General features: G+C 36.8%; 1 protein-coding gene across 3 annotated transcripts in view; it reads right to left on the bottom strand.

Annotated features, from left to right (window-relative positions):
• Positions 1-14,983, bottom strand: part of ERMARD (ER membrane associated RNA degradation) — a 31,456-nt gene that overhangs the window by 4,418 nt on the left and 12,055 nt on the right. For 2 of the 3 annotated variants that reach the window (XM_077813356.1, XM_077813357.1), the window contains exons 4-16: positions 14,674-14,813; positions 13,983-14,084; positions 12,602-12,691; positions 11,200-11,297; positions 10,235-10,371; positions 8,652-8,766; positions 7,641-7,743; positions 7,190-7,219; positions 6,007-6,075; positions 5,105-5,278; positions 4,038-4,121; positions 2,643-2,722; positions 1,554-1,682 (exon numbers count right to left, since the gene is read on the bottom strand). In XM_077813356.1, coding sequence (XP_077669482.1) covers positions 1,554-1,682; positions 2,643-2,722; positions 4,038-4,121; positions 5,105-5,278; positions 6,007-6,075; positions 7,190-7,219; positions 7,641-7,743; positions 8,652-8,766; positions 10,235-10,371; positions 11,200-11,297; positions 12,602-12,691; positions 13,983-14,084; positions 14,674-14,813 — 1,351 coding nt within the window. The remainder of the gene's footprint in view (positions 1-1,553; positions 1,683-2,642; positions 2,723-4,037; positions 4,122-5,104; positions 5,279-6,006; positions 6,076-7,189; positions 7,220-7,640; positions 7,744-8,651; positions 8,767-10,234; positions 10,372-11,199; positions 11,298-12,601; positions 12,692-13,982; positions 14,085-14,673; positions 14,814-14,983) is intronic. The other variant, XM_077813358.1, reaches the window with a different exon arrangement.

The raw sequence follows: 14,983 nt of genomic DNA, 5'->3' as shown, positions 1-14,983 counted from the left end.
GTATTGACGACTATACTGAATTAGACACTTGTCCTCTACAAACACTTAAGTGGGGCTTTTAAAAATGTGAATTGAAATAAGTTTCACAACTGAAACTGAAGTAATGTGATCTATATTTAGACCTCCAGAAATCTCAGAAACAAAAATATACAGCAAATCTCAGCTTCTACTTCAAAAGACTCAAGAAATGTAAGTTTGGCTAGTAGAGAAGTTTGTAGAAGTAGATGCACACTTTTAAGTGTCATGCACACCTGTAACACCAACCACAATGCTAAGACTAAAATCTCTAGTGCAGAGTGAAGGAGGACTTGGGGCACCTTAGAGACTAACCAATTTATTTGAGCATAAGCTTTCTTGAGCTACAGCTCACTTCATTGGATGCATGCAGTGGAAAATACAGTGGGGAGATTTTATATACACAGAGAATATGAAACAATGGGTGTTACCATACACACTGTGATGAGAGTGATCAGGTAAGGAGAGCTATTACCAGCAGGAGAGAACCCAAAAAACAAACAAAAAACCCCCCGCCTTTTGTAGTGATAATCAAGATGGGCCATTTCCAGCAGTTGACAAGAACGTGTGAGGAATAGTAGGAGGTGGAAAATAAACATGGGGAAATAGTTTTACTTTGTGTAATGACACATCCACTCCCAGTCTTTATTCAAGCCTAATGTAATGGTGTCCAGTTTGCAAATTAATTCCAATTCAGCAGTCTCTCCTTGGAGTCTGTTTTTGAAGTTTTTTTGTTGAAGAATTGCAACTTTTAGGTCTGTAATTGAGTGACCAGAGAGATTGAAGTATTCTCCAACTGGTTTTTAAACGTTATAATTCTTGACATCTGATTTGTGTCCATTTATTCTTTTACGTAGAGACTGCCTGGTTTGGCCAATGTACATGGCAGAGGGGCATTGCTGGCACATGATGGCATATATCACATTGGTAGATGTGCAGGTGAACGAGCCTCTGATAGTGTGGCTGATGTGATTAGGGCCTATGATGGTGTCCCCTGAAAAGATATGTGAACACAGTTGGCAACGGGCTTTGTTGCAAGGATAGGCTCTTGGGTTAGTGTTTTTATTGTGTGGTGTGTGGTTGCTGGTGAGTATTTGCATCAGGTTGGGGGGCTGTCTGTAAGCAAGGACTGCCCTGTCTTATAACACTGCAAAGTGTTATACAGCACCATAAAGCAGATGGAAGGTAATTTAGTCAAGTTATTGTCATAAAGTTCTTGTGCATCTGTAACTATTTTGCTTCCCCACTTCTGAAATACAAGCATGGTTGTTTCTTCAAGTTGCACTGCAAAGCAAAAAGATAACAGCATTCTCTCCCCTTCATTCTGGGAACAGTTCTCTGCTGAATCCTAAAGACTTTTAGACTGACTACAGTACCGTACAAATACATGTGATGGTTCCTTCAACGATGCTGCTCTACAGGATACGGGAAGGAACAACTTGTGCAGCGAACTCTCATTACTGTCTCACATTCCTTTTATTTCCAGAAGTAAATTGTATTAAGGCGTGGATTCAAGGGTGGGAGAACATTAAACTTACTTCTCAGTTAGAAGATTATTCATTAGATCATCTAAAATGTAGCAATTCTGGGGCAAATGGTGTTGCAACTGAGAGAGGATTTCTGTAGTCATAGAAATACAAGGACTAATTTCTGCACTTCTTTCCAACCTTAAAAACAAAGACAAAAATTACTTTTGGAATCTTTCACAAAAATAAAGGAAGTTTACATCAGTTTACATCTTAACACAATTAACTGAAGCAAAAACTATTTTGTCACAGCAATTTATCCACATGCTCACTACTACCCTGTAATCCTTTGGCTCCTTTCCTTCCGTTTTACAAGCAAATTCTTGTGTTCTCCATCTCGAAAGCAATGTCCTCTCAGTCTCTTCAGCCTCCCTATGCATCATCATCCCATCTCCTTACTTTCTTTTCCAGAATCCTGCAGCATACTAAATACTTCCATTATGTACAGACTTCCGATCTTTCATCTCCTCAGGTTCCCTGACTTCTGTTCCCTCCATATCTCCAAAACTGCCTCATAAAAATCAATAATGGCCACCTCCTTGTCAAGTTCAGAAGAATTTCTCATTCTTATTCTTCTTAATCTCTCTCTCTGTTTTTATAAGGTCTTCCATCACTGTGGTATCCAAGCTTCTACCACGAGAAGTTATTTTTTTTTTGTCTTCACAGCTGATTGCCTCTCCTTATTCATCCCTACTCCTCTTCAGTCCTCTGGGCTCCCTCTCTACTTTGCTAGCAGCTCCATCAATATCTCTTAGGGGAGGAGGAGCCACCAATCTGTTGGCATCCTTCAGGCTTCTGTTGCCTTCTGTACTTGCACTATAGTCCTAGCAATATGATCATTTGCATCATTTCAGCTCTCACTATGCCAATGACATCAAAGTCTTGTTCTCCACTCCTACACGACCTTGCAACTGTTTGAGAAACACCTCCTCAAGCATTCCACAATCATCTCAAACTCTATTCTTTCAAAACAGAACTGCTCTCCATTCCTCATCTTATTCCACCACCTTCCTCTCTATCATTAACAACTTTACTAACTTTATTATTTCCCTATAAGTATGGTTTAAAAGTACATTTTTTTTTTAAACGGATCACACATACCCTGGAATTTCTTGAATTTGCTCTTCAGGCACTATAGGAAGCTCAGGCCATGAACTAATGCTCTTCATACACTCCAGCACCTAGGAAGTCAAATACACCTTAATAAAGCCAAACTTCAATACAAGATATAGCCCATATGAGATACCTTGCAACAGCAACACATTTTACTATTTTAATTTTTTTAAATCTCTATTACTGTATCTTGTAAGTCATTCATTCAGCAGTTACAATTAAGACATGTATGTTCAAGACATAGGGGGTGGAAAGTCCTAAAATAAATGAAAAGTTCATGCCACAATATAAGCTTAAATTGCAGCCATTTTTTACTTTCCCCATCATTTAATATGAAAGAATTAATCAGTACTATCACTGTAATGTACTTCATATCCTCACTAACTTAAAAAGTTTGTACGAAGGTACTGTCAAATACAGACCCAACTCAATAAAGAGCGAGAGACTATCAAGCAATTCAGTGGTTCTCCAACTGCGATCTGCAGATTACTCTCAGGGCACTGTACTCAGGGGGGCATCACTGCATGCCTCTGGGCCTGGGGTGCCCCTCCTCCCACTGACTTGCTCCACTGCTGCTCACGCCTCCTTCCCCCCATGTAGCCGCCTCTGGCCAAGCTGCTCCAGACCAATTAAAATTGCGATTAATCACAACTTTTTTTTTAATCTTGTGATTAATTACGATTTTTTTTTAATCATTTGACACCCTTAATATATAGTGACATCTCCTACTAGTTTTAGTCTAATCCAAGACTTCTATGGTTTCCAAAAGCTTTTTTGACCAACGAAAAAAAAGTCTCTCTAGGCCTTCATACTTTTGTCAGATGCCTCTTTAATGTATATTCAATTATTAACAAATCTGCAGATAACCCTCAAATTAGTGGGGCAGCAAACACACAAGGATGGAACCAAACTGAAAAGTTACCTGAAGAGGCTGAGCAGATCCCCCAATATACCAACAAGAGAAGTGCCCTAACAAGCAATTTCAATAAACGGGGAGCTTTAGAAATCATGGAAATGTAGAACTGGAAGGGACCTCAAAAGGTCACATAGTCCAGCCCCCAGCACTGAGGCAGGGCCAAGGACACCTAGACCATCCCTGACAGGTATTTGTCTAACCTGTTCTTAAAAGCTTTCAATGACAGGGATTCTACAACCTCTCCTGGGAAGCCTATTCCAGTACTTAACTATCCTTATAGTTGGAAAGCTTTTCTCTAATATATAACTCGAGTCTCAATTAAGAAAAGAAAAACTGCATGGGTACATAAAGTTTAACTTCCCACAAAAGCCTAACAGTTATTCAGGACTATTAAAGCAAAAAGACAACAGTTAAACAAAATTTTAAAGATGTATGGAATGTTTACCCTCCCTGTCATATCCACATACCTGTTTCTTAAGTCGGGCAACTGGATGAAACCGAGAACGGTAGCAACTCGCACAGCTGATCAGTGCTTTAATTGCTGTGTGCTCCTAGTTTACAAAAATAAATGATAAAACATGTACTAATTTTAAAAATCCAGATCCTGATCCTGTAAAGACTTATGCACACACTTAACTTTAGACATGAGACAGTCTCACTGACTTCAAAAGGGACTAGTTATATATGTTCAATTAAATGTATCAAAGTGAAGGATCAAGACATTAATTAGCATATTAGGTGTTTAATTTTTTTTGCTTGGTTTTCTTCATCAATAAAATTTTGTGTAAAAAAGCTCCCATCTCCACTGAAATAGGACATGTTGTACCTTGAAGATCTAGTAAAATGAGCTATAGCTAATAAATGGCGGTTTGGCTCAGTAGAGCTTGCATTAATATACTGCAGTTAGGGAAAGTAATTTTAACTATCAATAGGAAATTGTGAGGAACATGCTTATTGACCATTAACACTGAAATACATGTGTTTGTAGATATAAAACTGGACATGACTCAATACCGTACATGGCGAAAACCACATTTCCATTATTGTACCAAGTTCACATTCATATTCTGTCAGATTTTAATCTCCATAACTTATTCAGCCACACTTCAGTGTGGGCACTTTTAGGTACTTCAATGGAAGATACTGATAAACTGGAGGTAATTCAGAGTTGAGCTACCAGGGAGATAAACAGCAAGGTGGAGAGGACAAAATGATAATCTTAAATATATACAGTTTAGGTTAAAAATTAAGCAGTTAAAGTACAGTTGGAAGAAACAACATATTAACAAGGAGGGGTGAAAAGAACAAACCAGGTTAAATTCAGGAAGGACAATACTGGGGACAGTTTTTCTATGCTTCATTTCAGTATTACAGAGCAATGCTAGGAAAATATTTAAAGCTTAGTGTGGCACCCCCAAAAAGGTGCTGAGGGTTAAAAACAATTATGAAAGTTGTAGCCCATAAATGGTTTTAAAATCATATTTGGCATCCAAATGATTATACATTGTTCTGATTGCACCATACCAGCTCTTACCTTAAGAGCTGCAAGCTCCTCCTCTTCTGAAAATCTATATAAAAGTGTAACTGAAAATGCAAGTATCTGATTGGCTATTTCTCTTGGAAACTCATTTAAGTTGATCTCTCCATGGCTTAAATGATCTCTTACACGTGGACCCTCTTGATGGTTCAAGAAATCCCAAAGGAATTCCTGTGGAATCATGTGTGGACAAAACTAAGTAAATAGCACAATTCTACAGAAACCCTAATAAGCATACGATTCTTGGGGCACAAAAGGCACTTAGGCCCATATGAAATGGAGCACTTAGAGGGGCAAGAGGAACACCTCTTAAACCCCACTTCTTTAAAAAAAGGCAACTCCCATCTTGGGAAAGGTCTGACGAGAGGTGAAAAAACAAAACAAAAAAACCCAACACAACACCAGCCCACAATCAACAAAAATAGCTGAAAATGACTAAATTTAAGCAAAGGCTCCTGAGTCTATACTTTATAGCTCTGGCAGATAGAGTGGAATTGAGGGTCAGAAACAATGAAGTAGTCTGGATGGCAATATGATAAACAATGGTTAAAAGGAATAAAGTCAAGATGTTCATAATAAATAGCCACCTTTCCATAAAAAAAAAAAAAAAAATTAATTCCTGCTGGCAGTGAGTTTCTTGATGCCAGGTAATAAAGCCAATTCCCTACAAAAACAGATGCTCTCAAGTTAGGTTTCCTCTTCAACATTCTGTGCTGTTTTAGTTAATCTTATATTTATATGCCAAGTATTATTTTGCCTCTTTCATACTGAAGCAGGATCGGGACATTGGACTGTAAGCTCCTGGGGACGTGATCTTCTTATGTCTAAGGAATCTATTACACTTTTAGCACTATCAATTATAAATGCATTGCTAAATAAAAAGCATTTAATACACTTACCATTGAAGACTCTCCAAGAATTAGAGGAAGCTGATTGATTTCTTTGTCATTCAGCTGTTTTGTTAGCATCTAGAAAAAAAATCATTTGAAATTGAAGACAACTTAATGTTTAACAAACCCAAAGTTATAAAGCTAAATGAAAAATACTGACTATAATAGTAAGCATCCATAACATTACACTACCACCAAATCTCCATCGCCTAAGTTAACTGTTTTATTTAGCAGTGATGGACAATATGGGATAACAAAATACGTTGGCTTTTGGAGAGTCAAATAGGAAAGAAATGGGTTATTATAGGCTGTTTGCTTCTGTGTACATTTGCATTTATTTTGAACAGGTGATCCTATGCAGATAAAAGAGTATATTTTGTTTTTATTAGTGACATAAAATAAAGCTGTTTACAAGAAATTAAGTTATCACCTACTCATCAAATAAGTAACAGGGACATACAAATTACTGCACTCTCCAGCTTTGGATTCTGTATTCCATTCTGTTGCAGCTTTTGGGACTAAACTACTTTCCTGATTTTATGTATTGCAAAACCACTGTGCTTTGGAAACAGATCAATTAGTTAATAAGAGGATCAATTAGTTAATAAGAGGACTGAAAGAATTCTAGTTTATTTTAGATAAAAACAATAATGGAGTCACAGTGTAGATCAATACCAAACATTTCATGTTAGTCATGATCTCTCATTAAGGATTATAATTTATTGTTTGTATCAAGCCCCAAGGACTGGTGACATAATATCCCTTCTTTGTACATCACTGCTTCAGTCACACTTAGAATACTGGGTACATTTTGGAGCACTTTAATGGAAAATAAATATTGATAAGATGGGGAAAATTCAGAGTTGGGTTACCAAGAAGATAAAGGACCAGGAGGAAAATACATAGAAGTGTAGACTGAGGAGCTGCCAGCAGTTTATAGATGTCGTAGTGAGTCTTATTTTTCTGTCTCTGCCACCTCAGGTCTGTGAAATCTTCTCAACTTCAAAAAGTTCATGGAATTATCTTTATTTTCAAAAGACTTCAGCATGGCCCATTTTTATGATGATAGGCATTAGTATCTTTAAATTTATTTATTTCCCTCTTTCTCTGGGCTTGAATTCTATAATGAACACTTTACTGTAAAGAAATAACATGTGTTCAAATATTCCAAAAGATTTTACAGATAACTTACCTCATCAAAGGTGGTATAAAGAGAAGACGACTACAACAGAAAAAAATACCATAGTAATAATTCCATTTTCAGAAACAAAAAGCGGTGACACTAACTGCACTTACATATTGAATTTTTATTTAATTACCATGACAAACCAGAGTTGCTATAAATTGGAATCATCCCTTTAAGGTAAGAAAAGAGGTAAAAACAGCATAAGCAGTTTTCCACTCTAAGTTATTACATTCAAGTGGCAATGCTATACTGTTGTACTTTTCAAACCTCTGTAAACAAAGGAGGAGAGCTATCATGTGACACTCTAAAAGGTGTACCAGGGGTCTGTAAAAAGATCAAACTATATTGTTCACTTAAAAGCTACTTGTTTAAGTATAATAAACTATTTTAGGACATGTTTGAAGCTTGTTATTAATAATATATTAATAAAAGGTACCACGGTCATAAAAAACCCTACCTCAGCAGTTAACAGTCTATTTGGACACTTATTAACTGTGGTGAAGAGTAATCTAAGTCCAGTTTCCAGCTGAGGGAGTAACAGTATAACACAGTCAGCATACCTGCAAAATTAGAGGAATGCATGTAAGCTTTTAGTTTTTTCTTTAAACACACACTGATCTTTGTGGAAGCTATGGCTGTCCATAAGCACTTATTAAAATTTGTATTACAGTGGTACACTGGGCACCCAATCAAGATCAGGGTCAATTGTGTTGGGTGCAATAAATGACAAACCCTGCTCCGAAAATAGCTTATAATCTAAATAAAGACATGATGTGACAGGTTGGTGTAGCATATAATGGGAAGGGAAGACAGAACTAACACTGCATATGATTACACAGATCCGCAAACGTGCAAAGTTTGCATGTTTCAATTTTTTTTTCAATTAATTTATTATAATGCTCTGTTTCTTGGTCTCAATTTTTCTGTGATTGTCATGTAAACTCTTACGCTGACTTCAAAGTCTAGTTTAGAATTCTAGCTGTCACTTGTCTATTGAAGAGGTCTGCTATTCTCTCATACAAGGGTTTCACATAAAAAAGTGTAATATTTAATTTTGACACCATGCTGCATTCTAATGAAAACAGAGTTTAATGCAAATACACAGGACCCTCACTAGAATGCGGGATTTGGGATCCATGTGTGGTACTGCGTTAAAATGAATTGCAATTAAAGTAATTAAATTTGGGATCCATGGCCGCGACCGCATTATATGCGAATTCGCGCTATATAGTCGCGCGTTCCAGTGAGGGTCCGGTGTACAATCAAACCTGAATGCCAGCTCCATGAATTGTACACTTGCATGAGGCTAGTCTAATACATTTAGATGCCATTAATGCTTCTGGTTCATAAGGCCTTGCAAGCTAACAGATTATTCCATAAATAATGGATGCCTGTGGTAAAAAAATCATTTTGAAATTAGTAAGGAAAAAAAAAAATGAAGGAAAATGTAATAGCGCAGTTCTGTTACCTGTGTTGCCTGAAAGCTGTTAGTGCAGCAATCCAAAATGGTAACATTGTTTTTAATACAAAACTGGATATCTTTGCTATTTCCTCAGTTAAGGAAAGTGCTTCATGATTAATGTCTACAAATCAGCAAAAACATTTGTTTAAATTAACAATATATACTGAAATGTAGAGAGTTAGACTTATTGAAGAGGAATTATTCAAAGCACTTCATTCGAAAATACAAATTATTTCCGCTTAATCTGTAGAGAGATCTAACAGCTATTCAATTACTTGGTTAAGCCTTTTAATGTTAACTAAATAAAGCTGTACAGTTAAAAACATTTTTAAGCTCAAAAACTGAGAAGAGTGATAATAAGATGCATTACCAGTGAGCTGTTGTACATGACAGACTAGAATAACGCATGAATTTTAAAAACTGGTTGCTGCCTACTGGCAAGACTAGCATTCCACAGCAAGATTGACCTGAGTTCTGTGGCACTATGGTGGAAGTTCTGCATCACCTTCAGATAAATTTAGAAAGTGTAGGTTTTATTATTCATTTAATTTAATTAAGAGTCAGTATAGTAACCCCTGTGATAGTTTAATATTAATTCAATTTTGTGCTGTCCCTACATTTTCATTTTTCTGTGTCCCTCAAATTGTCATTTTTAGGTTTCATAGTTGACAACTCAACACAATAAATGCCTCTCAAAACCATTGTGTCAGGCAACCTGGACTCTCAGACATTACTGCATTGCCTTGCATTAGGTTCACATTATGAAGCTTTTCTCTGTAACCATAAGGACTAGAAATAACTTCTTTTCTAAAAGAAAGCTTAGATTCTGAAGCACAATGATATGGCAAAGGACAAATTCAGAAGCAGCTGTATAATTTCGTAATACTGGAGAGCTGAATGTTGGGCTGGATTTTGCCTTCAGAGGCCTGGGTGGTTCCACCAGCAGAATGAGAGTCCATCTGGAAGTGGGTCAATGTAACACAAAAGTGTCCATAACCCCCATTAAGCTGAAGGTCTTGGAGCATACTGGTGCCACCCACAGAGTGGGAGGCGTTGCCCAAGGAGGGACATAGCTAGGGAATCTAAGAAATTCCCCTCAGTCAGCCTCTACTAGCGGGGTTTCTAGAGAATCCTGGCCAAAAAAAAAAGATGCTACTGCTGCCATATCCTGGGGCTTCTGCCAGAGAAGAGCACTATACCTTGCCCTCCCTCAGGACTGTTGGGTGCAGAATGAAGCCCTTCACAAGCCCACGTGGCTGAATGAAACACTGACTCTGCAAAGAGTTAGAATGCTTACAAACAAGCTTAGACTTCATGGGCTTAAATGCCCAATTTAGATTTTAGACATTCTTTTTCCATTTGTTTACATTCTACCTATTTACATGTATTTATTTACACTCTATTAAGTGTATTAAAATATTTATGCAATTTACTTTCTTCATTTAACAGCAGTACACACAGATGTCTTAATTAAGGGCTCAGTCCTAGAACTGTGGAACAGCCATTGTTTCCAATGGTAATTTTCCGTTTACAAAGAATTCAGGAGCCAATCTTAAAATGTCACAGCTTGTTAACAATTAGATACTTGCCTGGAAAAATGTCCAACTCCTTTAAGTTAGTGAAGGCTATATAAGGTCGATGTACTAAAATGGTTTCAGTTTGCAATAGGTATATCTTTAGCAACTGGCCCAATCCTGCAGTTAAAATAAGCAGCATAGAGCAATATCTAGGGGAAATACCACAACATCACAATATGTTAGAAGGGAAATTGTACATATATTCCAGAAAAACTGATGTTTGTGGCACGGGGACATTCTAAAGAAATCTCCATGCACAAAATCTTGAGATTATTGCCTTTTTAAAGCAACAAATCCAATCCTCCCTCTCTCCCTGTCACCTGAGTGCAAACACCTAACATCTGATTCGGTGAAGGAAAACATAAGGAATTATAAAAACCCACTTTCGAGCTGTGTCTGTTAGCTTTTCTATCTACCCCATTCCCGTACCTTTTGCACTTGCTTATTCCCACTGCTGCTCAAATCACCTTCTCTAACACACAAGGCATCAGGTTTCTGAAAAACAGCACTGACTCACTCACTTCCCTATCAGCACAATTAAATACATTAAACTCAAAGTTTAACACAAAAGCAAAAACAGCCCTTGAATAAAATTCCCCACTCACCCAAACACAAAATGAAACTTGACTAACCAACTGAGACATATCTGGAGCAGAGCTGGGAAAATCATTGGCCATGGCAGTGCTAGTACAAAGCAGCAGTTTTAAAAAATAAAATTGTGAAGCGCTGCCATGAGTTTCCCCTGTGCTCTGCCCTGCCTCCATTCAACCACAAATACAGATTCTGTTCACTAGTTTCATTTAGGGTTGAAATAGTCAGTTGGAAGTGGATTGGTAAAAAAAAGGAAGTGTACCAGTTTTTCATTTCAAGAGAGAGAGCTATTGGTTATGCTGAATGCTCCTCTACAGCTTGCAACCTGACAGACCAAAAAAAAAAAAAAAAAAGAGACATTTGGAAACACTTCACTGGTAACTTACTTTGCAGGAATTTCCTGAGGGGAAGCAAATCCATGCCACAAAATGTTACGGAGATTTAGACCATATGGAGACCCAATGAATACTCTTAGCACATTCATCTAATTGGGACAGAGGATAATTACTACATAAGGAAATATATATTTCAACTTTTGTATGCCCTTCTCCTCCTAGAAAATGTGAAAGACTATTTTAGCTGATATTAATATCTTCAAGGAGCGTCCTTAAGCTTAGCCCCATCAAGATGATTGATCATGGTTTACAACAAAAGACACAAAAATAATTCACTCGCGATGCATGCCACACTCTAAAAGAAGGGTTTTTTCCCTATTTTGTTTGTACTTTACTCAGTTTTTTATGAAGAAAAAAAAAAAAAAATAGGCGCAGCCCGTCTATCACTAGTTACAAACTATGCTGGATCAGGAAGAACAAACAAATGGGACCAAATTTTGCTCAATATTCTAGTGTATAAATCCCCAATAATTTAATATAAATCAATACATTTATACTAATGTAACAGAGCAGAACTTGACCCAAGAGTTGGAACTTCTTTAGTCAGGTTGAATCTTCCAGATTCATGTCCACAAGAGAAAAAAAAAAGTCTCAAACTCTGCTGATTGTTTATTTGTGAAACTTGGATTGCATGTACTATCAAAACCCAAAGGTCATCCTTATGAAATATATGTTATATATTGGTTTAAACTACTGTATAAATACACAAACACACTAAACCTCTGAAGCAATATCAAATAACTCATGTTTGTATTCCCACTATCTCTTTTTAGAAGTGAAAATTCTTTGAGCAGAAACTATAACTTTTCTCTTGTTCACATAAAAAGCCTAGCATGATGTAAGCACTACCAGAAAAATACCATACCCTTTTTTTGGCCAGCTGCTCTGCATCACTATGAAAATTATGACTTCTGGGAACTTTAGAAGGCATTTCACAACAACATAGTGGCAAATTCTTTTAAAACTAAGCTGTTCGGATGTGACATCTTCTGGCTTGTACTGGACTATTATAGTTTGTAACATTGCATTCTAGAAGCCATAAACCTAAAATGTTTAAATTTCTGTAATGTCTGATGTTAATTTTCACATATGTAGATTTTTGGTTGGAGACTATACAGAATATAAGAGCATTAATATATGTACATCACCATAAAAACATATTTCCACTTAAGATTAAAATTTTAGCTAACATTCTTGCACTATTCCCTCCCCCAGTCGACTACTTGTTGTAATTAAGTAACATTTGGAAAGGGATATCAACTATGTACATACTACAATATTTACAAACGCTTGTTCAACTTAAGTTGTAGTTTGCTTGGAACCTAGTCATCTTATAAAAAGGACAATGCACCTCACATGCAGTACGAACTGACTTCAAAGACCATATACTCACCACAGATTGTCCAAAGACTGTAGCAAGCTCCTGAGATGCAAGCAAATCTCTTAAAAGGAATGGACAGTCCTTACCAATTAGTAAGAAAACCTAAAAAAATCAAAGCAGGATATTGTGAAATAAAGATGGATATATCCCAATATATATTTAAATATTTCAAGTATACAACTATTTCATTTCTACATTCACACTCAGTTCAACTAATAAAACATTTAAAAAAAACCCTCTACTTTGAAGTTTCATGAGATGATAAGAAGGACAAATTGGAATAAGAAACTCTATCATGAATCAAATCATCTAAATCATAGAATCTTACATAAGTCGTTTCTCTGATTCCAGTGCCACTTTAATTCCAGTACTAGAAAGAAGATAGACAAACACTAACTAGAAATTAATTGGTAAATTATTTCTACAAAGAGGCAAGAATTTGGTGAGGAAGAGGCATGGCAAGAAGCTTAGTGGAGAGAATGTAGAGTACAAAAAAGGGGTGGGTGCGGAGGCACCTCAACAGTGGGTTTAAGCACACAATCCAATAGCATTTACTGGAAAAGGCTAAGTAAGGCTCATGAATTAGGACATTCTTGAGGACCTGCTATGAGAGTCAAATGTAGTTACGGAGTTCCGTGAAGAGCCACCAACCATCTACAGATCAGATCATATGCCCAATTTTTCATTTCTCCAATACTGGAAGCCAAAGCTGGATTTTTGATGTAGTAAAGAAATTGAAGAATTCTTCAGAGATCATCTTTTCTCTAGACATTATTCCAGGAACACAGGCTGGGAGTTGTGAACTTTTACTACTGAGAAATTAAATTTTAGGATACAAGGGCAAAAGCCGTGCAACATAAAGGCAAACCATTCCTTGTTCTTAAAGACCACTTTGGCCAAAATATAGAACAAAATTGTTTTAAACTAGTGGGCACCATAAAGGAATTTGCATGAAAAGCAAAGCCAAAGCAGTAAAATTACCTCTATTTCATGTAGAAATTGACTCTGCAAGCAGCCCAACACTCTACAGTATGCTATAAAATAAGAAATCTGGAGACAAGCTTCCAGTTAGTGAACAGATTTTATTTCCAGGCTTCCAAGGGCCATACAGAGAAACAGGTTGGGGGTCTTTTAAGTCACAACAAAATATTTTACTGTTCTAATATCCTTAACTAATTAGTCAGTCTCCTTTAACCTTGTAATTAGGTCAAGAACGGAAATTATCAGCTGGCACCCAGATTTCAAGGCAGTATATGAGGCTTATATCTCACAGGCTGCCCTATCTATTAACAGATACAACAGAATCCTAGTTTCAACTATAGTAAGATCTGCAAGCACATTTCTTAGCTTCTTAAACCAAAACTTCAGCACAGCCTTAACTGTTTGCACTTACATCACCCAAGGCTCGCTCCAGACAGGATGTTAGTTTCATTAAGCTAAGTGCAATTGCTGTAGCTTCCATGCTCTCCAGTGCAGCAAACACTTCAAGAAGTAGCTGTGAGGTCAGAAGAGAGGGAAAAAGTTATGTTTCACACTATCGTGAACTTACATAAAAACTGAAGAAAGCTGTCAAACACATACAAACAAATAGGGTTAGCTGAAATGAAGTCTCCCAAGTTTTTCTCAAAGATTTCCCCCACCACTCATATACAAATATATAAAGACTTCTCCGTCCACGAGACCAGATTGCAGAAGTAGTTGGCAAGATCACCATTTTAACTCTCTGTTCATGCAGTACCCAGACTTTGATTTCTGACACAGAAAAACAATTCAACAAAAGAAGGACCCTTACAAAGAAGCAAACAAACATATTAGGCTTCACAGAAAAGCAAAGACAGTCCTACTCATCCGTTGGCACGGGCCAAAAATATTTAGTAGATTTTTTGATTGTGATAACATGGATAAATTGTAGCATATTTCAGCATAGTTCTTATCCTATTACTTCATAGGATGCCAATGAGTTTCAAATTCTGAAAGCTTCAGAGGGTATTTTGCTTTGCTGTTTACTTTTGTGTAATCTGGTCCCAAACTCTTCAGACAGCTGCATAATTTAAAATATTTACTGCCAATATTAGTTTTCATACCTCCGTACAGTTTGTCCACTGGAACCACAATGAGTATTGAACTTCAAACTGTTCCATGGTTAGGGATTGTAGATGCAAATGAACAGATTCACATAAAGGTCCTAACAGCTGCACACTTTTTATGTAATCCACATTTTGATCTTAAAATTAAAAATAAAAGGGTGGTCACAGCAGCGAAGTTCAAAAGGCCAATTGTCTCAAGTCCTATGGAGAACTAAACTTGTTCTCGTCAGGCTATATGTTTTAAAAATCAAAAGTCCCTCTCACCCTACACAGATTATTCTGCCAGGTCAATAGGACACTTGTAGTA

This window comes from Eretmochelys imbricata, chromosome 3 (genome assembly GCF_965152235.1).
Source record: "Eretmochelys imbricata isolate rEreImb1 chromosome 3, rEreImb1.hap1, whole genome shotgun sequence".
NCBI lineage: Eukaryota > Metazoa > Chordata > Testudines > Cheloniidae > Eretmochelys > Eretmochelys imbricata.
This window is presented reverse-complemented; position numbering and strand designations above follow the sequence as displayed.